Source organism: Oculina patagonica, chromosome 8 (genome assembly GCF_052425735.1).
Source record: "Oculina patagonica isolate OP01 chromosome 8, crgOcupat, whole genome shotgun sequence".
Taxonomy (NCBI): domain Eukaryota; kingdom Metazoa; phylum Cnidaria; class Anthozoa; order Scleractinia; family Oculinidae; genus Oculina; species Oculina patagonica.
The window spans coordinates 32022658-32049727 of record NC_135765.1 but is presented as its reverse complement, the minus strand read 5'-3'; the positions used below and the strand labels follow the sequence as shown (position 1 = coordinate 32049727).

Here is a 27070-nt window from a genome sequence, read left to right as displayed (position 1 = left end):
TCTTGCCTTTCCGATCCTCACTCGTATGTCCTGATCAGATCCACCGTCCTTGCTGATGTTACTTCCAAGGTACGCAAAGTCCTCCACCTCGTCGATTTCATCCTCATCTAGTTCTATCCTATCTGCATTATTGGTGTTAACCCTCATCACCTTCGTCTTGGATTTGCTGATCCTAAGGCCCGTCTGCATTGAGATCTTTGCCAGTCTTGTTAGCTTGGATTGCATGCTCCTGTGGTTATGTGCAAGAAGGGCAATGTCGTCGGCGAAGTCAAGATCTTCTAACCGGGTCGTGAGTGTCCACTGTGTGCCATCCTGATGTTTTTCTGTCGTCCTCCGCATTATCCAATCGATGACAAGCAGGAACAAGAAGGGCGACAGCAAGCAACCCTGGCGCACTCCAGTGAGCATCTCAAACAGTGGATGACTCTACAGGTGCACTTCTCATAGGTCTTCTGTATAAGAGTGATGTATTTTTCTGGGATGCCATAGTGGCGTAGCAGCTTCCACAACACTTCCCTATCAACGCTATCGAATGCCTTCTCATAGTCCACAAAGGTCGCATAAACAGGAGAGTTCCACTCTAAAGACTGTTCCAAGATGATCCTCAGGGTAGCAATTTGATCTGTGCATGACCTATCTTTCCTGAACCCAGCCTGTTCTTCTCTCAACCGTTTGTCCACCTCTACTTTCAACCTCTCCAGAATTATCCTATTCAGTACTTTTCCGGCCGTTGATAGCAGCATGATTCCTCTCCAGTTCTTATATTACATTCCTTCAGATCTCCCTTCTTTGGAAGTTTGATTAGGTAGCCTTCTTTACATTACAAAAAGCTTTTTATTGCAAAAAAAAAAAAAAAAAAAAAACTGTTACAGTTGGAATGAAAAAGACAAGCAGTAATGTGTATTTTACATGAGCAAAAGTCAGGGCACTCTACAGATTCAAGTCAAGTCCCAAGGCTACACCAGTATAATTTTATACAGCATTCTATACTCTGTATTTAAACGATTTTCAATTAAACAAATAATTTTCATGGTGTTTCTCAGAAATTTCACAATTTCTATCAATTAAAATCCAGTATTTTGGCTACAAAATAAGAGTGTTTTTTTGTATAAGAACCTATTGTTCTTTGCCAGCCTAAATAGGTTCTTAAATATTTGGGTATTAAAATGCCCAATTTCAGCCTGTAGGTTCTTAAATCACTAGGTTCTTATACGCGGGTGTTTACTGTAGTAAGGGACTGATGCCAAAAACAATTCCAATACAAAATTAAATATGAAAATGAAATACACACAACTATACACTTATATGTTTAATGTTCATTTATTGACATTGCAATGTTTTATCAGTAAAAGAAAAAAACTAATTCTCTTTTTGATCTCGAAATATTTCACATACTCATCAAGTACTCGTATCATGAGCTCTCTAAATTAATTGAACAAGATTTGGAAGTGATTACAGGAAATTAAGCACATTAAAAGATAGCTGTGCTATGATTTATTAAGACACTTTGGTGATGTAGAAGTAACCATCAAAATTATTGCAGAAAATCTTAAAATAATACTTAACAAAGGTATAAAAACACAAAGGAGAGGCAGAAATATAACAAAATGGAGTAAGGATGGTTTAATAAGAATAGGGTTGATAAAAAAACTGCGAACAAACTTTTCGTCGAGATTTATAAGTGCCATGCATTACATGTACAAAGTTCCTTGAATATAAATGCTCCTTCTTTCAAAACTTATTACATGTACATTGATGTTATTCTTTCAGTTAAATTAACCAGTTTTTATTTTAAAAAAATGAACTACCGGTATTTAAGAATATTTTTTACAAAGTAGGTTAATCTATAACAATAGTTCTGACACGTCCTGTCTGCGGGAGGCTGGAGAATCTTTCATTGAGAGTTGTAAAGGTCTAAAAGAAACAAAAAACAAGGTGTCACACACACAGAACAATAACACATGAATTACAAAGAGTACTTGGTTACAGTCCCAGTGGGCTACTCAAAAATTTTTAATACATGGAGGCTCTTACCCTTTCATATACCATTTTTGACAGAAAAAGTAACCCTTTCATATACCTCTGATAGAAAATGGTACTCCTTTCATATGCCTACAGAAGGGTTACTGCGTCTTTTTTTCTCATTTTTCACTTGAATAACTCCTTAAATACTTAAATGAATCAATCAATTTGAAACGCCCTTTTAAATACCTAAATCACAGTTTCCCCTCCTACCTCTTTAAAATACTTACAGCCAGTAAAAGGTACCCCTTTAAGGCAGACCCTCCCCATGTAATCAGCTTTAGGGGAACTCCCAGGGTAACAGTCAACTGTCCAGACTAGAAATACTATCTATGGTAAGTGACTAAATTTATATATCCACAGAAACCCATAAGGGTTGAAACGTGTTACTCCCTATGATTCGCATTGTACAAAGCGTTTGCACATTCGTTTACACTAAGTACCATATTTGGAAAATCACGAGAAACATTAAACCAATCAAAATTACTATATTTGAATTAAATTCACAGCGCGCACTAGCTCACGCTCGATGGCGTAATCTTGTTTTTGAACAAGCTTAGTTAAATAAAGTTAAATTTGGTTTAATTCTCCTGTTTCATCTTCTTGAAGTAGCCTGGAGACTTGGCTTCGATACACTTAATCTATTTCTTTAGTTTCTGTAAGAAATTTACGGTGTTTAGGTCGAAATTCAAGCAACTTACCGCAAAACCAAAAATTCTGTTGCGTGTATCATTACGTGTTTAAAGCATTCGTGTACAAATTCTTCGTGTTTCCAAATATGGTACTTAGCAAAATGAATATTCAAGCGCTGTGCGCGCGCGTTACCATTTCAACCCTCATGGGTTTCTGATATCCATCATAGCTATTACTTTACTACTAAGCTTACACATTGCTTCCTTACAATGCAATACAAAATGTCTTGCATTGTAGATGAGCAATGTGTGCAGAAGGCTTTGTAGCTGAAGTCAGGCTTTTAGCTGGGATGTGAAAGTGAGTGTCCAAAATGTCTATAAGGCCAAAGTCTAACTTTAGGAGGATCTGCATGTGGACAAACTACAGTGTATAAGCATGTAAGGCGTAAGTTCGGCAGTTTTGAGTTCCGATTTATTAGAACATTTTCGAATTTGCCATTTTACTGCATGTACATACCCTTCCAGGCGCAGGTGGATTCACTGGCAGATCATAATTACTGTACATAAGTGGCTTGAGTGGGGCAGGCTGCAAGAAAAACCAGTCCAGTAATAGAATTAATAAAACACGATAATGTCTTAGTAATTTTATTTACTAACATCAATGCATTACTTTCATTAATGTTCTGAATGAATAATTAACCTGCAAAAATTAATGTATGATATCAGGCCTAGATCCTGGAAAAATGTGATTGTTTCCTTGGAAACCAAGTGAGTGCTAAAGGCTTGATCCACCATGGGTGTCCTTTTCAATGTTGATACAATATACTCTCAAAATTACATACTGGTTTGTTTTCAATGGAAACGCTCTTCTTGTGAACAACTGACTTTTACAATGTCGGGCTATGAACATGTACCTAGTACCTATTCAAAAACAAATTCTGACTGATTTCTGTAAAAAAAGTAAAAATCCCTCTGGAAAAGCACTGAGGGAAATTTTGTTATAATATCAGTGGTAATCTCTTATTACATGTATTATATTAATAATATACATCAAAAAATTTCTCGAATCTGATTGGCTTAGAGAAATGCAGTTTTTAAGAAATTTGATGCAGAAATGACGAAATTCAGTGCAAAAAAAAAGAAAAAAACGCGGCATCCTGATTGATGAATAAACAAAGGCAGCCACAGGGGGCCAATCAAACGCTTCCACGCGATTTGAATGGCGCGAAGTTTGGATTTGCTTCAAGATGTGAGTAAAAAAAATGGCTGGCGTTTTGAGCACAGTAGAGGACCAGAAGACAGCTGTAAATACCATAGCACTGAAAAGCACTGGTTTTTCGTTCTCGCTTTGGAATAACTTGTTTCCTAAGAAGGAAATTGCCGACGTAATCGAAACTACAAACCGACTAAGCTTCACGCTTTGCTTGAGCAAATTTATTTACGCCGAATTCAAACACAACAAACACATTTTCGAAGGTTATGGACCAGAAAGCCTCAACGTTATGCTTACATCGCTTGAAAGACACTGTACTTACAGAACAGAACTTATAGGCTTTCTATTGTACGAGAAAGAGAATTGTTTCATCCAAGGAAGTGTTGAAATGAAAAGCGAAACAGCTCCACTTGGCTGACCGTCGAGTGGAAAGCACCCAAGCAAAGCTCGACAAGTATTAGAAGCAGAAGGAAATCTTTGGAAGAGGTAAAACCCAGAATCTTTTATTCAGACAATTCGTTAACTCTTAAGCCAGATTTTTTGACTAAAAAACTTTTAAAACATTGAGGAACCTGTACGTTGTTTGAGCTTTGATCTTGTTTTGAATGAACGCGTGATGATATTTGCTGAGTTTGAATAAATTGTTTTTGTACGAGATTTGCGCATCTTGTTTTCTCGCAATTTTTTCATGAATATTATTAATAAGTAATCACATGATTTTTCTCGTGCAATTTGGGATAAATAAGCACTCGTAAATTTTTCAAAGACTACAAATTGCACTCGCCCTATGGGCTCATGCAATTTTGTAAGCCTTTGAAAAATTGAATCGTGCTTATTTATTCCAAATTGCACTCGAAATCATGTGATTACCTATACCAACTGCAGTGGTTTAGCGAGTGGTAGCAAATCGAGAAAAATGGTATCACACATGTGTTGTAACCTTAGTTTGACAATTTGTTGTGTTATTGTGATTCGTTCGTGTTGGGTAGCCTGTGGACCCAATAAGCTTAGCGACTGTGCCCTTTGAGCACGAGGAGAAACAGTCGCCATGTTTGAAGTTTTGTAGTTATGGACTTTACCAGGAAATCTCCAACATAATGTAAGTTTTTCCAAAAATGTTCAGTTTACACGATGTAAGATTTTACAGGCTTACTTATTGTTCGATAATATTTGGTTTTCAGCGAATCGTTAAACGAAAGAGAACAAGCGTAACTCGTAAGCGATCTCGATGGTTGGAATACATGTAGAATAAAGTTGAGTTGTGTGGATTTTGTGGATTTGCGACTACACACGTGTGGATAAAAATGATATCCACACATGTGTTACATCATTTTTGACCAATCAGCTCGCAGAGTTGCCATGTTTTAATGCTCAATGAGCCAAAGTAAATCGATATTAAGTCGAAACATCTTTGGATCTTCCTCAGTAATCTTCGGTGATCTTCGGAAAACATCTCGGAAATTTTCGGAAAATGTTCGGAATCATTCATACAACCTTTGGACAACATTTTGAAAATTTTCGGAAATCTTCGGAAAATCGTCAAAACATCGTTATTAGTAGGTTTGGCATTATTCGAGATATGGCATTATTTTATCTTCTCGTGTTCAAATCCCATAGCTCTTTCGTTCGCTGCGCTCACTCGTGAGCTATCGATTTGAACACTCGAAGATAAATTTCATATCTCAGCGCAACCATGGATTATCCTCTATTTAACCAAGCTTGCTCAAAACCGTTCTGAGAGATCAGAAGACTGGCCTTCTGTCTTTTCTGTACAGACCTTACTGCACACTTGGTCCATATTATCAAGATCTTAGGCTAATATTCTTCCAATATGGCCCTTACACTTGGTTAATAAGATGTATATTCAAGGTACTGCATGACTCACCCGATGTAAATTGTTTGGCACTGAAATCCTCAGGTCCTCCGTAGGGCCCATGGTTGAAGGATTACCTCTGCCTTTTCCTCTCCATCTTCTCCTGTTGTTTTGGTTATTCAGCTGATTTGTCACTTGTTGCCATTGTGGGGTTCTTGTTATTCTAAAGATTGAAGTCAAATTTATTTACAGTCTTGCCTTATAACATCCAATGTTCTCCAGGAACCTTGGCAACCAGAAAAAATCATCATCTACTCATTCTGGGTGGTGCAAAATGTGTTTGTTTTGTTTTCCTTTTCTACCCTTCTTCCATTTAAAATTCTCTAGACAACCCTGAATCTCGATACATAATTCTGAAATAGGGTCAAGAGAGCTACTGTAAGAAAGTGATCACTAAAGAGAAATTGCCGTGATTTTTATACAAACTCCTTCACCTATTGCTATAAAAAAACACACACAAAAAGTGTACTTATGTTTGGGGACCAGTATGAAAAATTTAAATGTTCTATTTGTTATGAGAGTTTGGTTAATTCAGCTTTCAAATTAGAGAACTGGTAATCAAAAATATGTTCTCAAAGTTCCTACTAGCATTTTGAACACCATATTAAACCAAAAAATCACTATCCTGGATTTTTTTAATTACCCCGGTACCTAGATGCAAAATTTAACAACAATGAAATCAATTTGTGATACAGACCTAACTCTGGGGTTATTAATGGAGACAGTAAGCTGGGGAGATTGAATTCCTCTCCTAAAAAACAAAACAAAAGATATTTTGATATATAAACCAAAAATCAATAGTACACTTATTTTTTCTCTTTTATTTTTTTCCTTTTAATAACTTTTTTTCGACACATACACGCACAAAAAAGACTATTTACAAAAACAGCTACTTTTTCTCTTTTATGTTAATAGCTACTGCTGCAATACAATCCTTGTGACCTCATGAAGGTAAATGTGAATACACATGTGTCTTGAATGAAACATTTTATGTACCTGTTTCGTCTTTGAAGTTTAGGTGTTCCAAGGTTTCTTGAATTTTGTTGAGCCTTGTTTTGCCTGTTTCCCTTTAACTGACCCTAAGTTGATACCAAGAAAAAAACAGCAACAACAGTATTGGAGTTAGTGACAAATTTAATTAGGTTCCTAATATAAGTGTACAGTGAATACTTGATTTATAATACAGTTAGTACATTTCAGTTTACCTGCATTCCTCTCCTGATATTGATAATATTTTGCCTGGCATCTCTTTGTTGTGTCTGCCTGTTCAGTCTGTTCTTGGGTCTGTTGTTCTGCTGAATCTGCTTAGCTTTGGAAATGATCTGCTTACTCTGTTGATAACAAAAGACAAGATTTGTAGCAATAAAATTGGCGTAAAAAGCAGCTTCAACTATTTGCAATGGCTACAAGTATGTTTCATTACTAGAATTGGAGAAGCTAAAAAGGCCATCTTAACACTGCACACGTACGGATTGCTTTTGTACTTCCTCCGTGAGAGATGCAGGTCCGTCAAAGGCTGCCCAAAACATTTTGCAGGTACCCATTAGATGAGTTTAAAGGGTGTATAATGCTATTTACTGGATAAATTGCTATCTGGACAGTGAACAAAATGTTAGCAAAGCAAACTACACTATCCATTGGATAGTGATTAATCAGATCAATAGCATTTATCAAGCCTTTGAATAATCAAGCCCTGAGTGGCGAGAGACACTGTGAGAGAAGAGTGTTTTTCGTAACAATACAACACAATGTTCTGGCCAGACTCAAACCTAAATTCCTCTATAGCAGAGGTAGGTTTTCTGGAAATCAAAACAGGGGAAAAGAAGGCAGAGCAACCAAAACATAAAAAAGAACGAACCTTTTGTAAAGAGCCTTGTTTGTTTTTAAGTCTGTTTGCAGTAACTTTAGCACCACCAAACCTTCCTTTGTTTCCTGTTGTATTTTTCTTAAAGTTCTGATTACCACCTCCAATCCGTCCTTGCCGTTTTCCGCCTATTGCTTTTCTTTGGCCTTGGGTACCCTGTGCTCTTCTACGACCCTGGGTGCCCTGTCTTTGTTGTGCCTGCTGACCACCTTGTCTTCCAGCTTTTTTTCGACCCTGGGTTCCCTGTCGTTGTTGCACAGACTGACCACCCTGTTTCCCAGCTATCCTCCTTTTTTGATTCTGATTGGCTCCTTTAGTTTGTTTTTTCCCTTGCCGTTGTTGTGCTCCTTTTTTCTGAGCTTGCTGTGTCTTGAGTTTCTGTGTCTTCCTTTTAAGCTTTCTTTGATCTTTGATTATGTCGTCTATACACCAAAATACAAGAACACTTAATATTGGAAAAACTCAAAACAGTGAAATCCCAATTTCTTGGACCAGTGTTTCTCGAACCTGGTGTGCGACAAATGCAGACTGCAGACTGGCACTTCAGTTAGCCTCAATAGCACTCCAGTTAGCCGGAATAACGCCCTGGTTAGCCTATTTATGGTTAGCTCTTAATTATGGTAACGGTAACACTAAATATAGTAAAAAAGGTGCTAGTCAGCAATCTTCACTTGTCGCACACCATCTCAAACCTCTCGATAACTCAAACCAAAACTAGTTTACCTTGGAATGCTTCACTCATTCAAGCACTGCAGTTTTACCCCCAATTTTTCGAGAGCCCTTATAAATTTATTAAGGAAAACTTATGATATAATAAATGAATAAAGGCTGTATCTGTTATAAAATAGCCGAGGGAAGATCCCTCTACTAAAAGGGGACACCTTAAAATATAAAACTTATCTAAGAATAGTGTAAAAAATTTGGATTCATACAGTGAAAATATAAAATTAGCCCTTACAAACTGCTTGCCACTTTCAAAATCTTAGTTGACCGAGGAGAGTAGCATTTTTAGAATAAATGCTCTTTGTCACTACATGTACTATTAAGATTTGAGAAAAAGTAAACATGATTAATAAATTATACCATTGTACCATTTATACCATTCACTTTTAAACGATTTAACTTCAATTCACCAAACGAATCCACAACTCTTCATTAATACCAGCATAAATTAATATCCTACAATATTCGAAGAATAAAGACATTTTTAAAATTAAACGTTGCATGTTTGTTGATCCAAAACTACTCTTGTACGAAATTGCTTATAAATGTCGTCCACAAAGCCTTGTCAGTTATGTACGTCTCGTCAAGTTATCCTTCTGAAAATTCCACTAGACTTTTTAACCTTTTTCCTACATATTTGAAAAGCGTAAACATTCCATTTAAGCTTACATATTTTTTAAAAAAAAATTAACTGAAAACCATATAAGCTTACAAAGCTGTTGTTGACACGAAATCAAAACAAAGTTTTGTACCTAGCACAAGCTACACTTCTACAGCTAATTACCCCTGCGAAATCCAAGAAGAAAGACCTAAATTTCCCAAGTAAACTTCATTTCATAAAGTGTTAGAATACCTACCAAGGGACCTGTCAATGTTGGTGGACATTTTGCACAAATCTTTGATCTTCAACTTTTTCGTCGTTTGCACTCAGACGACGCTGACTTAGGAACCTCGCGAGTTGACCGTGGAAGACTGAGACCCAAAATATGAAACTTGTTGACACCGGTCTTGGACTTTTGGACTCTTCCGGACTATTTTGTTAAATAGACACCCACAGCCGATTACAGTCAACTCTTTTTAAGACGGACACCGTCGGGACCGGCCCCAACTGTCCGTCTTAGAGAGGTGTCCGGCTTATAGAGAGTCGAGGTAATGTGACACCAGAAATTTTGAGAAGATAAAGCTAAACGGCTATGTAAAACGAATACACGTCTGTTTTGAGTCGCTTACTTGAGCAAAACCAATAAAGTGGAACAAAAATAATATCAGAAATTTGACTTGTTTGTTCATTACAAACGGTAATGCCGTAAGTATAAAACTACCTCTTTGGTGCCAAATACTTAAGGAATACGTTATAGCCGCCGTTTGTTTTTGTTTTTGGTATTCTACAGGCGCTGACCTACTATGCTATATCTTCACTAAAAAATAACTTTTTGTACGTGTCCGTTGGCGGTTTCAAATTGTCCGTTGTCCGTCTTAGAAAGGTGTCCGTCTTACAGAGAGTTTTGTTACAGTAAAATGACTGAAAAACGGCAGGGACCATCACCAGGTGTCCGTCTTCTGGAGGTGTCCGTCTTATAGAGGTGTCCGTTAAGAGAGAGTTGACTGTAATCCTTGCTGAGCGGCTTAGCGCATCAATGAAAGATCAGAATTTTTAGGGTGTCACTGATCGAAAATTCAAGATTTTTGCGTTGTTTACTACCTAGAAAGGCAACAGCATGCAGGATATTATTGGTTTCACCGACATATAAGAATGTTTGTTGTTTTTGCTTCTCAAAATGATGCTTAGAATAAATAACAGTGTCATTTATCAGCCTCCTGCATTTATTTAAAATGTTGCGTGACTGTCAAGGAGGCGGATGCGTGTCCACGCTGACGTGACAGTTCCAGACACCGTGACAAAAAAGTTTCAACCTGAAAATTAAGATATTATGAATTTACCTTTTTTGCAGATCAATTACGAGGGAAGAATGGACACGTTCTGAAAAGAGGATGAAAGGCGACTCATATAAAAATGTTTTACAAGGTATATACATTTTTGTACAGAAAACTGTAAATATCTACATTGTAAACCTTATTTAATATTTAAGATTTATATTTTGTGGTTTAAAGACAAACTTGAATTAAAATACAAAACAGAAACCGAATTATGCACCTATCAATGGTTTGCCCCAGGATGGGGGGCGGGCAACCCACGGGCCGGAATTTGACATCGTAAGTTCTCCCAGGGTAGGGATTTTGACATCTAAAATGGTCTGCTGGGCTAGAAATTTAAGAGGAGATATGTGAAATTTGACATTCACTAGGTGCCCAGGGGTGGGGAATTCAACTCTGGATTCCAAAAAAAATCAAATTCCCCTAGAGGCTACTGGCTTTTATATTTTTTTTACGAGTTTATTTCTCCATTTTCTTGTTAGGTTTTTTTTTTTTTCGATTTTATTTAAACCATTGATAGGTGCATTACAAGATTGCTTGTTGACCGCGAGACCTTGTGTGATTATTCGCAAGGAAACATAAAGTTTATCAAGAGTGAAATTTGCCGAACGATAGTGAATTTACGGTTTGCATGTATATAATAAAAATTATTTGTACAACTCCTCAGACCGTTGATCTTGAATGACAAGTGTGTTGAAACGCCAAAAAATTTCATCATGCCTTGTGATCTGTGCGTGTTGGTTTCCACCCTCTCTCGTGACAAAACGGGAATTTCCCAGAAGAACGGAAGTGACCGTACAAGCCCTATATCATGTTAAACAGGTTGCAGATTTTCGTATTTGAAGGCAGCGTTTGTCGAAAACTTGCATTCACATGTAGTCCAGTCTGGTTATAGCAATAGAATGGGTTTTGTATGCTTTCTTTGGCTGTTTTTCTTGAGTGGATTCTGCTCCTACGGTATGTGAAATCTTCATTTGATACACCGCTTAATATTTTATTTGATGCTTTGTAATCGATTATAAAGTACATAGATTGTTTAGCTTTGTCTACGGGGAAATATAACGAACGATTCAAGACATTTTTAAAAGAGTAATATTTCTTGTTTTAATGGTGTATTTAGCAAAGATTTTTTCAAAATACACATTTGAAGAAAGCATTTAAGCGACAATTTTCGTTAAACTCTCCGGGTAAACGTTTAGTCAAGTTCCGGTGCCCGGCCTGAAGGCAACATTTGTAAATGCGTTAGAACACCACTTCGAATTTCGAACAGGGTTCTGTTGCAAGAGGTGCTGATTTAAAGTAGATCGTCAATGGCTAATTTAATTATCTAAAATGTCTTGAGGAGCAAAAGGGTTTTGTACAAACTCGAACTAAAGTCGGTGCAGGAAGTTTGTTGTTTTCTTGCGTGTTTAATACTGAGGGGATGTATCCCAATTATCTTTAACATAGGCCACCAACGAGAAAAGAAAATGGCTTTACTATAAGTTAGGAATCGATTTAAACTTTCTACCTTCCTTCTTCTAAAAAAATTTAGCCTTGTGTGGCTGTGATTTTCGCTTTACAAAGTATCGCGTGACTTGTCTGAGTTCGTGACGCGTGACCGTAAGCGTGATGCCAAAAGTCACGAGCAAGTCATCAGAACGTAGGAAGTGAATTGGGAAACAAAATATAGTTCGAGATAGCGGGGAAAGAGATAACTGGGTCATTTTCCTTTGAGCGGTGATTTTGATCAAGCTCAAATATGTGAATAGCTTGCCTCGAGCCCTCGATTCAAAGACGATTGTTTTCCTTCAATTTTTAACTTAGCTTACCGTACTTTATTTTCAGTATTTTGTTGCCCCGAAGAAGGGCTAACATCCGAAACGTTAGCTTTTCCAAATCCTGTACGGCCATAATTTACACAGTTTATCAACATAATCAATGAAGTGTTTCTGTATCGGAAACTTTTGTTTTATTTGCTTTTATTTTTGTAATTAAACTAGGAAACGTCTCTGCCAAAGAGTGGTTTGTCTCAAGACTTCATGGAAGCTCAGCCCTTGACTGCGGTCTTCAATCGTCTCTCCCGTGCAAAACCATCCACAAAGCTACCTCGCGTGCGTTTGACGGTGACGTCATCAACATTGACGGAGCAGGCACGTCACATGACCCTTATCCTTGCGAGTCTAACTCCATTGGAGAGAAGGAACAATCTCGTTCCAAGACGGCTAGTGTGATCATGCGCAGTTATAACACTCGTGCGTTTATTGCTTGCAAGAACAATAGCTTTCGATTTTCGTGTGACTCCAGTGTAAATGCTTCTAATGGGGTTTCTTTGAGAGGAATTACATTCGTTAACACTGCTCTACATCTTGATGAATGTTCTTTGAAGATGACCGACTGTAGTTTCGTAAATGGTTCCAATGGCGCGGTTTCCCTGAACTTTTCCCAAAAATCTGCAGGAAACATTGATCTGGATGTCTGCAGCTTTCAAAACAACAGCGCCAGTGGTCTAAAGATTTCCGGCAATTCAGTGAATTTGATCATTTCGAATTCCTCGTTTACTAAAAATAAGCTTTACAATGAAAGCGACACTTTATTGACAATGTCAGCACAAACCTCACAAGTACAAGAGATCGCTAAATTCACTGTTAATTTTACAAACATAACTGTCTCACAAAATAATTGTTCTGGTCTTGCATGTTTTGAAATTGTCGCTGGCGTAAAAGGAAAATTAATCCTAGAGATGAATCAAGTAACTTTTGAGGATAACAAAGCTGGAGAAAGTATTCTCGACATTCGTAATTCTTCAAACGCATACGTCGAGTTCAAATCAACGCACTTTACAAAAAACGCCGGTAGAGCTGTCAATCTTCACAATAACAATATGCTTGAGTTGCAAATCGCGAAAGGAACGTTTGTTGAGAACGAAATTGGACAGAGGGGGAACGGAGGAGCTGTTTCTGTCAGCGGATTCGCGCAGAAGGCTTTCGTCTCTCTGTTGCGGTCAGACTTTAGATCTAACAAAGCTGAAAGTGGCGGTGCGTGTTCTTTCCAGGATATGTTTTTGCTGATATTGGATATCGACAGCTGCCATTTTGTCCAAAACGAAGCCTGGGTCACAGGCGGTGCTATAACTGTAGGAATTTATTATAGTTCGGCGCAAAATAATGCTACCATAGATATTCGCAACTCGCATTTCAGAGGTAATATCCTCCAATCAGTGTCCAAGGAAGCCGGAGGAGGTGGTGCGTTGACTTTGTACATGTTACACGCTCAGAGCCTATCATTAACAAACAGCACTTTCAAAGGCAATAAAGCAAAAGGAATGAACACTGCTGGAGCAATTCACGCTTTCATGGCCACTCTTTATAGGGACGCTGTTGTTTCGAACTGTGAATTCATCCGAAATTCAGGCGATTCAGGGATCAGTGCTATTCAACTTGTAGTTTCTGGTAGTTTATTTCAGTCGAGGATAATAATGCAAAACTCGACGTTCTTTGAAAACAAAGGGAGCGGTCGCCTTGACATTTCCTTTGTTTCAAGTGTCTTGATAATAAGCTCCTGCAAAATACAAAATAATTCAGGAGGTGGAATATACTTTGGAACCAAAGACATCCTTGTGGAGAATTCCATAATAAGCGACAACGTTAACTTTCAGTTATATCTTTACACGGAAACCGCTGTCGGCAGAATAGGTAACAGATCGAAGTATCAATTCAAGAATGTTTCATTTTTGAACAACAACTGCACAGCAAAAAGTTCTATCTTTCGGGTTTCCGTGTATGAGGGGCAGAATTTCTTGCTTTTCCAAGCAAATACATTCCTGAACAATTTTTGCAAATCGGGAGTGGTGAAGATTTCTGTTTTGTCGTCCGACCGGTGCTCTCCGATCGTGGTTTCCAACCATCGGGTCACAATAAACAATACGGAGTTTCGCGGGAATTCCGGAGTTACTGAAAGCACGCTAACAATACTTGATGTCGAAAAAGTTGACATTCAAAATAGCAATTTTGCAAACAACTTCGGTGGTATAGATGGCTCGCACATGCGCGTGCAGATGCGGACAAACGGCGAACTGACAATTTACAAAACCAACTTCTATCAGTTTGAGAAATCCCAAGTCTACCGTGCCTCGAATGAGAAACCATACAATGGATTCTTAACAGTGGCAAGTGCAGGAAACATGTCAATCCGTGAGAGTTCGTTTGTGTTGGATCCACCTAGTAGAGATGGTAAGATTCTCATCCTTGTTAAAGGTGTACACAAGGTAGTCATGAACGATTCGGTACAAATCAAATCCCCGGTCAGCTCTAAGCTTCTTCTGCATAATTTCTCACACTTGGAAGAAAGGCCGAACTCTAAAACTCAAATCACGTCGTTTTCATTAATCACCGAGCCATGTCCCATAGGAACTTACAGTATTAACAGAGGCAGCAGTAAAGGATTCACTATTAGGGATAACCCTAAATGCCTGCCTTGCCCGACGAATGGGAACTGCACCTCTTCTCTTTCAGCAAGGCACAACTTTTGGGGATATCCTATTGGCAATAAGGTGCACTTTAAGCTCTGTCCCCAAGGTTACTGCTGTCCGGCTGTCAATCAAACATGCGCTTACCACAGCAGTAGCTACCTGCATTCTGGTTGTCAAGGAAACCGGACAGGGATTCTTTGCGGAAGATGTAAGCGGGATTTCAGTGAGACGCTGTTTACAACGAACTGTCTTCCAGTCGAAGACTGCACCCATTGGTGGTATTTGATCATTATTTTCATCTTCATAATATCATTTGCTCTGTTTCTCATTCGAAAGCCGCCAGTGGTTGAAATATTGATGACAAATCTTACATGGTTTCTTCCGAGGCTCAGAGGGAAAGCTCACGACGATTACAACAGCCTGGACAGTGAAGCCAAAACAGACAGCAGTTCATCAAGTTCTGGATTCTTAAAAATTCTCTTTTACTTCTATCAAATTGCTGGAGTATTGACCGCCTCGTACTATGGCGTGAGCGGGGTGTTAAAAGATAACATTGCATTACCAGTGATAAGCCTTCTTGACTTTAAGATGTCTGTCAATAATGATTGGAGGATCTGCCCCTTTCCAGGAATCACATCGCTTTCAAAAACACTGTTCCAACTTGCAGCTGTCACGGCTATCTTATTGTCGATCCCAGCTATTTACCTCTTGCACAGCGGTCTGAACAAACTACGCAAGCGTACACCAGTGCTCCCCCCAAGTGGTCCTTACCTTGGAGCGACCCTGGAAATCTTGTTGCTAGGATACTCAGCGGCAACTGGAACAGCAATGAAGCTGCTGAAGTGTGTAGAAATACAGCACGTGTCTCGCTGGTATTACGACGCCGAAATCACGTGCAATCAGTGGTGGCATACGGCGGCTATTTTGGGAATAGCTCTGTACTTGGTCCCGTTTATATTCGCGCTATATTTTGCTTCATTTCAGCTGTATCGAGGGCAGATTTCAGCAAAGAGTTTCATACTGGTGTGCTTTTTTCCGCTTCCATACCTTCTCCTCCTCCTCATTGCTTATGTCGTGAAAGTAATACGTCACTGTCAAGAAATTAAATCTCCGTGCAGCATTTTTTATCGTGAAGACGGCAAGGACACTTATTTTTCGTTCACCACAGGACACCCAGTTCTTGAAGTCCTAACCGCTCCATTTTGCAAACCAGAGGGTAACCGATTATCTGGAAGGATTCACTGGGAATGCGTTCTTATTGGGCGCCGATTTATACTGATCGTGATTGGCTCGGTTCTCAAGCATGCGTTTCTGCGCTCTGTCTGCCTGACAATCCTATGCCTGTTTTTCCTTTTGCATCACGTGTCCCGGAAGCCATTTGTCCAGTTCCGCGACAACTTCGCTGAAACCGTTTCCCTGACAAGCCTGGTCGTCATAGCAATACTGAACGTTGGAGTCACATCCTATTACTCAGAGGGGACTGAGGCTAGAGGTGTTCAAGCGCAGTATGTACAAAGCTTTCTTTTGACAGAAGCTATCTTACTCTGTGCCGTTCCTCTCGTGTTTGCAGTTTTTGTATCCTTTTCGTTAATTTCGCAGCTTGTGAGGCTGGTAATAATTGTAATCCGAGCGGCACGGAGGGTAAATTTAAAATCTGAAACTTATAAACACAGCCCTCAGCTAGGTCAAGTTCAACCTTTGCTTTCCTCTGCAGCGTGAGGACTCTACGATAAATTATCTCCAATTAAGTGCAGAGTAATATATACGTTAAAATCACTGATGTAAGCTTTCCACCCCGCCAATTACAGTCAACTCTCGTTATAGCGGACATGCTTGGGGCGTCGTTTAGAGTCCGTTATAGCGAGAGTCCGCGCCGTAATAGCGGGAGTCATTTCCAGTCAAACCTCTTTCGCCGGGGATCTGAATTTTGTCCGTAATAGTTAGTGTCCGCAATAGCGGGGTGTCCGCAAGGCGAGAGTTGACTGTAGTAGAATAAAATTCCTTTCAATTACAAGACACTTACTAGAACTAATAAGATTACGCATAATTAACCGTACTAAATATTCACAATAAAAACATAATAAACTACTACCGAATAATAATAATATTAATTGTTTAAATATAATAATTAAATGGTTATTTTACAATTACAAAGGACAAAGTATCGGAAGTATTTCAAAGACAAAGTATTTCACGACATGAATGTAAACAATATTTAGCGTTGATACAGAAAATGTATTAAATTACTTCAAATTAAAGTAGCTTAAAGTGTTTCTCTGTTTCGATAGATGAGTTCTGACGAGGAATGATTTGGACCAAAATTCTAGGTCTTTAACATTCTTATGGATAATATCGCATAAGTGAACTTTAGAAACATCTTTGTACGTCAATGAGCGCTTTTTTGCTGAAGTGGAACGGGAAGAGGGCGCTGGTGCGGACTGGCTGACGTTTGGGTATCCTGAGGTGATTAATAGACCATTTGCATTATGACGTAAAAGCGCAAAGACTTCTGGTAGTTGTAGTTAGGTTCGCGGGAAAACACCATTTCTAGCTTGTGATTGGCTAAGGGCAGCCAAGCGGGAAGGTGGGCATCTGAGACATTTATTTGAAGCTGAGCTGCTAAAGTTTACGCTCTTGTCGTTTCGAAATTTGCTTATACATTCAGATTTCAGTTACCTGTCAAAAATATAGAAAACAGGATGATAGCTTTGAAATGAAAATTGACTGACAAATGTTGTTCGTGTTCAAGTAAGTTTAATATGTACTTTATGTGGCGGAGTTGACTTGGAAGAATTTCATTCATCGCGGCCGAGAACTTCTCTTCGTAAAATAATTTTAGCCTAAAACCACAGCTTCAAAAAATCGCGCACTGGAAACAGATTGCTTGAAAGGACGGGTCTAGGATATGACTAAATTTGTGTGGAATCAAGTGAAAGCAAGGCAAGCCAATGACTTTGTTCATCATCTATTTTCAGACGTTTAACAAACGATCGCTTCCATCGATCGCAGGTGAATTAATTCTTGACTGAAAAGCTTACAAAATTCACCATATATCATGATTGCTCGGCGGGACGGTCAGTTTAATTTATTTTTACAGTGAGACAGAGAACCGAGTCAAATAATTTTCCTCGTTCAATCGAGCTTCGTCGATGAATCATGAAGGATCAATGATAAAGGATTTCCAAGCTGATCAATCAAAACTTCCCTGTGCAGGTGAATACAGATTAGTTGTTTATTTATCTTAAAACTGTATTTCTTTTTTCGTCAAATTAGAACTGTCATTGCAATTTTCTTTAACAAAGAAGCTTTCTTGTTTCTTGTACTGGAAATGTCAACTCGTCGATTAGGAGTCGTGGTTTCAATACGAGCGAGGGCCGTGTGAGCAAATATACCGTATTTACTCGAATAAGCGCCGCGGCGCTTATTAAATTTTTTGTGCTTCAAGTGCGGCGCTTATTCGAGGGCGGCGCTTATTTGAGGGCGGCGCTTATTTAAAAATTGGACGCCACAAACAATCTAATATAGACGAAACTTCAACAGTAACTAAAAAAGGGACTTTTGATTGTCAGTATTTCGTCTCTTACGGAAGAGAGTTTCAGTTTGCGCTTGCTGTCCCGACAAAGTTCACGGCCTTCACAACGTTACTGAGAACTACGTATGGCGGAGCGTTAAAATATAATAACTTTGAACTGCGAAACATCGCTTTTGACGAAAAGGAATTTCCAAGGCTATTAAAGAGTTGCTTTGTAGTGTTAGTTTCAGTTATACTGAATTCCTCGAATAAGCGCCTCATCGGGACTGCGGCGCTTATTAACTTCTTGGTCCCAAATGCGGCGCTTATTCGAGGGCGGCGCTTTTTCGGGGGCGGCGCTTATTCGAGTAAATACGGTAATTTTATTTACATAATTTTGTTGATGAGCGATTACTTGTGAGACTCGAACGATGAGCCTCAAAGATTTTAGCGAGTGTAGACATCATGTACTCCCCCATGTTTAGAAAGGGTAACATATTGCGTCTTCGTAAATTATTTGAAAATAAAAAATATATAAATATTACCTTGCAAGCAAAAGTTTTAGGAACTTAAATAAATAACCGCGCGACTGAGACTCCACTGGAGGAATTTGAAACACTCGTTGAAACTTCACTACAAAACGCAATCAAGCAAATAAACGATATCTTGCGTAACTTTTTTCATTTTAACGGGCTTGGTTTTATACTGAGAGCTTGCTTTTTGCCTTTTAAATAAAGCCACAGGGACGTCTTCTTCGGTGAGGGTAATTTTCTTTATCTCCATCACGATTTTCTTGGGCAAGCGGGCTTGATGACGATTCAAAATTTCCCGCGAACTTAACTACAATTACCAGAAGTCTTTGCGCTTTTACGTCATAATGCAAATGGTCTATTCCAAATATGGATGTGTTGCATCAGAACAAAATGGCGGACACCACGTTATCTTCCTGTGATGGAAGACCCCATTCAGTTTGCAATAGACGAAGGAGCTTGTCTTTGAGGGAGGAAAAGTGGGGTATAGATCATATTTCAAGAAAAATAAAACGGTCTTTACACAATTAACGAAAACAGCAATACTGGCATTCACGCTTCACGGAAAAAAGAGAATGTTTTTTTAACATTAGTTACAGAACGTTATAGTTTTGAAAAATTCCATCTAAAACAAAGCCTTGTTTGAGGTTTTTACTATACGTCCGAGAAAAAGGGCCTATCACGGGTCACGCAAATACCCTTTACCACCCTTTATTGATTCAGTTTTGCTATGACTGAATAAAATTCTAAGATAAAAATAAAGAACTAAAAACGGCTCCCTTTCCCTGGGGACTCTGTAAAGTGTGGATGCGGACGGACTGCGGATTGTGGAAGGAGGGCGGCGAAAAAAAAAATCATAAACTCACAGTCATAACCCTATTATAGCTCCTGCATGTCAGTAGTTATCGTTATGGATACGACAGTTTCTTTGAATCAGAGTCGTTTGTCACGACATGCTTAGTCGTGTTACACAACTCTGGCGTGACGCTGATAGTTGTGATCGAGTATGGACTTTGTATTTCTATTTATTTCTATTATTCCTTTAATTGCAAGATTTGATATGCATTTTTATCAAATGAATACAAAAATATATTATTATCATTTTTTATCATTTTACAGTAATCTAAAGACAAAATTTTGCAATGAATTAAGGCGCGGCTGAATTTCATTCGACATTTAAATCATCTGACGAAAACACGGAGACATGGGCTAAACTTTAACCTAACCACGGGGTAAGGTAAGGAGTTTCTGAGTTAGCTACAAAAACGTCAGGTGTCACTACAATAATAAACTAAGATTCGTGTAAACTTTCTTCAATAGAGTAATGACCATGGCACGATTCTCGTAAACGTCTGGAGTAAGTCTATTGTCCAGGATTTATTTTCTTTTCCCCATTTTCTATAGTGTTGTATTTTTTTTGTTTAGAGCGAACCGGAAAATTACTTCACCGGAAGTTATGTTGCTCGCATGCGGACCAAGTGCGGACCGTGACAGCGAGAGTTTCAAAAAAAGTCCTTGGATTTAGTGGAGGACGCTTACGCCATAGAAAGAATCTTGTGTGGTTGGTTTGTCGTATTTTATCGGAACTCTTGTCAATTGAAACTTGGGATGTTTTTGGATTTTCCAACTGGAAGATGTATATTAGAGACCTAAGGAGAAACATGAATTATTATATTATCTAAAAATTCGATAACAAAAGGTACTTGAAAGTGTGCTAAAAAAACTTTTTTCATCTTCAAGCTCTTTTGTCATATTTCAATGAAGTCTAGACCGCCGTTACTTTGTCAACAACCAACAAGTATTCCACAACTTCACAAGGATCTTCGTTCGAAACGCTAAAGTATCTTTGCACGTATTTCTCGAAGAACGAAGGTCTTCGTTTCCTTTCCTCAAATTCATCTGATTTCATTTTAATTTCTGTGGGACCGGGTCTTCTCATCGGAGCGAAGACTGGAACTAGTGACAGCACGCATGTGCACACTGCAATGGCGGCGCCAGAGAAGTAAAATGCCTCGTTGTAGGTGCTGGTGATTTCACTGAGAAAACCTGCAAAAATAACACACAACCATTTTCTTTACTTGGCGCCCACAATAAAACAACAACACACTTTAATATACCCTGATATAGGAAATTAACGCTCCATGAAGTTCTCAAAATTCGCCTTAATTTAAGTCACGTTACGTTTCGTGAGCGTTAATTTCCGCGACATTATTTAAGTGGAGCGTTAATTTTCAAATACCTTCTAGATATTGTCCGAACACATAGAACTTGGAAACAATAACCTTCTCTCTTTTGCACGCTATTTCTTAATCTTTTACAATGTAAAAGTCTTAAAGATAGTTCATCTGCAATATTTTCAGTTCATTCTTGCTTTCAGAAGAGCGGTTCTCCACATCCGTTTTTTAACTACAACCAAAATATCTTTAGATACGTCATAACTCGCGTTAATTTTCTTTGTTTTGAGAAATTTCCCCCTCTCTCGCGTTAATTTCCTTCATATGAAAGAAATTTACCCTCCAATTCGCGTTTATTTAAGTTGCGTTAATTTCAAAGACTTCAATTTAGGAAGCATTAATTTCCTATAATAAGATATACAGAACGTTTTCATTAGATGAAAAGGGTTTTCATGACGAATTCGTTTGGTATCACACAAAACAAGACCATTGCCATATCGCGCAACTCCCAAGCAAACTTCTCTTAACTCCGCGCTGATGATCACGAGAGGAAACCGCTCTATGAAACTTTTACTTTAAGTTCCCCCCCCCCCCCTCAATCTTGTGTTTTCAAAGAAGAAATAAGCTTAAAGATAATGTATACCTGCAATAAGAGATCCAGTCATAATCGGCACAGAGAAGACTAAATAGAGAAAGCCAAGAGCGGACGGCAGCTTATTGAATCCAACAATATCTCCAGTAAGGACTGCAATCAACGCTACAAACACGCCATCAAATATCCCGAATAAGATCGTGTAGACGATGAGCCCGCCATAGCTTGTGGCCAGAGGACACAACGTGGTCGTAACAGCCATAATCAGCAGTGCCGTTTGGTAAAGGTACAGACGATTGACCCATCGGTAATCCGAGAAGTGGCCGAAGAAGAGCCGACCAAATAGCGAACCAACCGACAGGAAGCCGATCAGAAACGATGCCTGTGATTCAGGTATGTTTAAGTAGCTTGCATGCGTCGGCTGTAAGTTGAGAAAAAATAACATCAGATTAATCATTATTTTTATCAATTTAAATGCGAGCAACAAAACTTTTCACATAACGGGAGTTTACGTATTGAACTCGAGAACATCGATTTCAAAACACGATTACAGTTGGTCGAAAGAAAACTTCAACCGTACTCAAGGACCCATAATTTTGAAAGTAGACCTCTGCACACTGAAAGAAGAAAAGGAAAAAAAATTGAGTTGCAACAACATCCGTCGGAACAGGAATTTTAGTTATTTTGCAATGTACTGTGGGAAGTCTGACGCACCTCCTCTGTTATTACTCTATTAGAGCGGTTTTCACTTGAGTGTCGAAAGTAATTCGTGTTTGCTTTGGTTTTGCATAACTACGCTAAGTGATTGGTTTAATTAAAAATCTTGCGCCACTTCCTAGCCATTAAAAACTAAAACAAAAAACAATCGTGACTCGCCCGCGCACGTTTTCCCGCGCTTCGGGTCTGCGACATGTATTTGCTTCAAATTTGATTGGTTCACTGGATTGTCTATGTCTTTAGTGATTGGCCAGAGTAATTACTTTGCTTTTGGTTTTACGACACTCAATAAAAAACTGCTCTAAAAGCGGAATCAATTGTCGTTAGACAGGCAATGAAAATAAAGCAAGTCATCAACTAGAGGATACGGTCTTTATATACAACCGAATTTTCACAACTAACAACAAAACTTAAGAAATGCGTGGCAGTTAGTAAGGAGAATCAACAGTTTGAGCTAAGTACTAAAATAATTCCATTCTCATGACTAAAGTAAGCAGCAAATGGCAAAGCAAATTAAACAAGAGTAAAACCTTACCAAGTACACATAAGGAACGAAATATCCCAGATTGAATATTCCAAGCGCCAATGCCCACACAACGAATCCTTTGTTTTTCCACACGGATATATCAATAAGTTTTTTCTTTTTCTTTTCAAAATTTACTTCTCTCTTCACAGGCGCAGGTCTGTAAGTCAAGGCAGCCAAAACCATGACGCAAGAAACACCACCAAGGAACCTCATTGTGTTACGCCAACCAACACTTTCTAAGAGCATGTTTATAGTAGGTCCCATAACTAGAGCACCGACAGCGCTCCCCGCTGTAATGATCCCATTCGCTAAGGATCTCCGACGTTCAAAGTATCTGCCGACCATGAGGAATGTCGGGACGTAACACATGCTGGAGCCCATTCCCCACAAAATGCTATAGGTCAAGTAAATGGGAACGAGGCTGTTGACGAAGGAAGTTGCAAACATAGCAGTAACGGAGATGATTCCACCGAACATGGCGACGATCCGACAACCAAATCGATCACAAAGTGCGCTAGTGAAAGGGCCAAAAAAGAAGTTCATGCCCAGTCCCATAGACCCTATGTAACCTACGAAGAAAATAGCAGCAAATGTTTTAAAAGAAGGAAACTACTAGTTTTTACCTAGGCTGAGTACATCCGTAAAAACACAGTGCACTAACTTCCTTGCTTAATTCCGCCATGACACTGAAACAGAACAACAAAACAATTGAGCCTCTGGGGACTAGAAAAGCGGTCAGGGCAACATCTCTCACAAATTTGTAAAATACTGCAAGACCCTACTGGGAAAATCGTCTGTTATAAAGAAGACTCGTTATACTTGATTATACCGAGGTTTTGTTCCAATTACTGTGAGCATCTTTGACCAGGCTGAAAAATACCGTTCGTTATACCAGGGACTTCGTTATACGGGGTCCTAAAAGAAAATCACAACTTTCGGATATAACTGCTCAATTCTTCTCACGGAAATTTTTGTGAAAAATCACAGCTATGGTGCGAAACATGTTTCAAAAGAACAATTCAAGCCTGACGAAAATATCATTTTCTATCAAAAATTTACCTGGGGAAAAGACAGTGATTTTTTTTGGGGGGGAGGGGAGCGTGGGGAGTACTCGGGATATCAAATGACGGGGATGTTGCAAGGGTTTTTTGGGTTTGAAATTTTTGATTCTGGGAGTTTTTGGGGTAGAAAAATTTGGCAAGTATTTTTTATGTAAGTAGGTATTTTTTGGGCACTAGGCTGGTACTAAAAACAATCTACAGATTCGTGGTAGTGCCCTGACTGCGTAGTTCTGCCAATAAAGTACAAACAAACGTGTTTTGCTGTTGATCATGATTTTTGGGGGGTTATTTTTGAACAAGGGATCTTTGGGGGTTTCGTTGGAATCCCTAGGGATGTTTCTCGGTCTTGATTATTGCCCCATTCAATCATACCTGTCACTTGAATTCCCAAGTACACCCTGGGGGGAAGAAGGGTACGTAAATCGATCGGTTCCGAGGTCGAAGCGTGGCAGTGAATGTGAAGCCGTTTCAGGCGATTTAAGAGCCCCTGAAAACAATTTTTCAGCATAATTTGTTTATCTGTAAAACATGAGCGATATATAATATATTTCCTTTTGAACAGTCACTTGATCCTCAATAGGAAATACATATGACATTGCATGTGCAAAGCTGTTGTTTACGACAAGAAGAGGGGGCGGTACAGGGGGTGTGTCTATAGCTCGTGTTACAGTCATACGCACGCGAGAAATAGAACTGTGGGTCGGGATCGGTGGATTGTGGGAAAGAGAAAGAAGTTTACCGGCGCGAACCGTGACAATTTATGGAAGGTTTCGCCGGGACCCCGTTAAGCATTTTTCATTATTTTGTTCCTTCATGTATTTTCGATTCAGTGAGGCCTGGCCCAGGAGAACTTATGCTTTACCAGATTATCTATAATCGTTTCCTGAGCAGAAAAACGCGAGCCATTGAGAGGGGTCAAATTTTGAAGCCATAAACACTCTCAAATTTAGCAATTTCAAAATCCTCAAAGCTATTCTTAACGTTGAACGTGGTGTACTGAAACTTTACAGCTATAGTAAATTTGGCCTGCTCTGCTCAGTTTTAAGAATCGTTCAGTCTAATCGAAGCCTGAATTTCAGCGTCTTTTCTGGTAGCTTCGGCCCCTATTTCGGTCCTCTCGGGAGTACCAGAGAAGACGTCTGAAATTCAGACTATTCTAATCTCTCCTCGTCTTTTAGAACTATTTGACGCGGCGACAACGTGGTTTCGACGTGCGATAAAAGAAAAATATATATGTTTGCAAAGCTTATTCCTCCTTCATCCCTTCACCCACGATTTAGACCTTCAACATGTTCAAGTGACCTCTTACAATGTCATAAATTTCGCTACGGTTGCAATATCATTTTTCACGGGATCATGAGCAAGCGATCAAGAACGCTGCTGAATTTGACAAGATAACAAGCTATTTTTGAAACAATGCCAGTCATTTAAAGTTGTACTGATCCAGGTGCGCTGTACTTCAATTCTTTATCTTATCACGAATAAACTTACAATCACCAGGGCAAGAGGTTAGGTCAAAAATACAGAAAAACTCTTTTGGGTTGCTCTTGAATCTTAACGTTTAAAATGTCCTTTAATTTTCTTGATTCTCTTTTGATATGCACAAATTGCAATCGAGCCATGTTTATGAATTGTAAGAAGGCGATTGAAAGAACAGCTACAAGCTAGGGTATCCATATTTAGTTAGAGATCCCTAACAATCAAACTTTAAATGCAGGGCTTATCAAACAGCTAGGGACTGATGTTATAAATTTATTTTGGCCCAATATTTCGGTTGAACAAAACCAACCTTCATCAGGGGCATACAATGCTAAGAGAACAATCCCTAACAATGTTTTTGTACCCCGCCCTCTGTCTAATCTACGGAACAAAAGACACAATTTAAGATCATTTAACCGTCCTTCAAAGATAACAATTAACTGACGCACAATTAATTCGGAAGAAATTAATTAAGAAGAAATTTGAACCGTTAATAAGAAAGTAAATCGTGACTAGAACACTATAATAAATATAGACAGGAAACTTGTGCATTTTAGATTGCGCATTTCCGGAACCGACCCCGGGAATTTCCAAACCCAATTCCCAAGTAATAAGACCTCCAAGGTGGCGTGTTCATTACACAGAAGAAAATTTGCGTAGTTCGCGCAAAAGCTCGAGAAATTAAACCTTACCCATGAAATAAAAAGCTATGCCTTGCCTAAAGCAAATACAAGATTTAAAAAGAAATTCTTTTGACTTACCAGTCAACGCCTTGCTCCATCCGTATTCCCTCACGAATACAATGTACAGAATCCCAAAACTGTTGTGTATCCCAAGGACGACAAATTGCACAAGAGCGGCAGACAGACAAACAACCCAGCCCCAATGGCCGTCTTTCCAACTCTCAATTTCACAATCAACGACAAGAACTTTCTCCTTCGCATCCTCTCTGTCTTTCTCTTTAATATTACCGACGTCCGACATTCTAATTTAGCTAATTTGAGCGTGACGTCGGCCTGGAATTTTAAAACGCGATGAGCATTTGTTCTTGCGCTGTCGTTTATCTCGAGAATGGACAGAATAATCTTGTTTGCTTTTCCGATGACAAGTTTTTATATAAACACGAGCAAGCTGAAGGTATTGTTTCCAGTAAAGGGAGCTTTTCTTGTGTAAACACCCGAAGTGACCCCTAGCTAGTTAGATGTCTTTGTAGCCAAAAAATAAAATACACGCACTCAAGGGGTGATGGGAAATAAAGAGTTGAGAAATATGAGAAGAGAGACAAGTGACAGACATGTTTGTCACCAGTGAGTCGGAGATTGCAGACAAGGGATGTCGAAAAGGTGTGTTGAAAATTCATCGCTCCTCACGAAACCGAAACTATCGTTGTAAGATCGTTTTCCTCCTTATGTATATCCGAATTTGAATGGAATTTTAGGAAGTTTAAAGAAGGGGTTAAAGAGAGAAAAAAGTTTTTGAAACACCACTAGATAGTAAGAGTTGACCCCCACGCAAGAGCACTCCAGGTTGTCAGGGGGACTGTCTGGTAACCAATTTTTAACTTCAAATTAAATCTCCTATATTTTCTTATTTCTCTTAATTTTACTTAAGCCTGGTGCTCACTAGCGACGCAAGCACAAACGCAAGCACAAGCGCAAGAATAACAGCTCTTATTTCACCGTGAAAACGGCCTCGACTTAAGAGACAGATTCTGAATTTTTCGAGAATCGTCCGACAGAAAGGGAATTTCAATTTTATTTTTATTTGC

At 38.9% G+C, this 27070-nt stretch overlaps 3 protein-coding genes across 4 annotated transcripts; 1 reads left to right on the top strand and 2 right to left on the bottom strand.

The window, feature by feature from the left end:
- Window positions 1-1314: 1314 nt before the first annotated feature.
- Window positions 1315-9337, bottom strand: LOC144662676 (uncharacterized). The gene is made up of 8 exons (XM_078523527.1): window positions 9185-9337; window positions 7599-8026; window positions 6946-7071; window positions 6737-6819; window positions 6438-6491; window positions 5753-5903; window positions 3172-3240; window positions 1315-1914 (listed from the first exon to the last, which is right to left on the bottom strand). The coding sequence occupies exons 1-8, from the start codon at window positions 9210-9212 to the stop codon at window positions 1840-1842; spliced, it is 1014 nt and encodes a 337-aa protein (XP_078379653.1). The 5' UTR covers window positions 9213-9337; the 3' UTR covers window positions 1315-1839.
- A 947-nt stretch (window positions 9338-10284) lies between these two features.
- LOC144664395 (uncharacterized) lies at window positions 10285-17403 on the top strand. Of its 2 annotated transcripts, none has more exons than XM_078525505.1 (2): window positions 10285-10353; window positions 12245-17403. In XM_078525505.1, exons 1-2 carry the CDS (start codon window positions 10320-10322, stop codon window positions 16429-16431), a joined length of 4221 nt encoding a protein of 1406 aa, XP_078381631.1. In that variant the 5' UTR covers window positions 10285-10319; the 3' UTR covers window positions 16432-17403. The 2 variants fall into 2 exon arrangements, with proteins under 2 accessions (XP_078381631.1, XP_078381630.1); XM_078525504.1 differs by lacking the exon at window positions 10285-10353 and adding an exon at window positions 10886-11219.
- Window positions 17404-19119: 1716 nt separating this feature from the next.
- Window positions 19120-26489, bottom strand: LOC144662272 (monocarboxylate transporter 10-like). The gene is made up of 4 exons (XM_078523046.1): window positions 26064-26489; window positions 22772-23331; window positions 21571-21940; window positions 19120-20799 (listed from the first exon to the last, which is right to left on the bottom strand). The coding sequence occupies exons 1-4, from the start codon at window positions 26284-26286 to the stop codon at window positions 20519-20521; spliced, it is 1434 nt and encodes a 477-aa protein (XP_078379172.1). The 5' UTR covers window positions 26287-26489; the 3' UTR covers window positions 19120-20518.
- Between the last annotated feature and the right edge of the window lie 581 nt (window positions 26490-27070).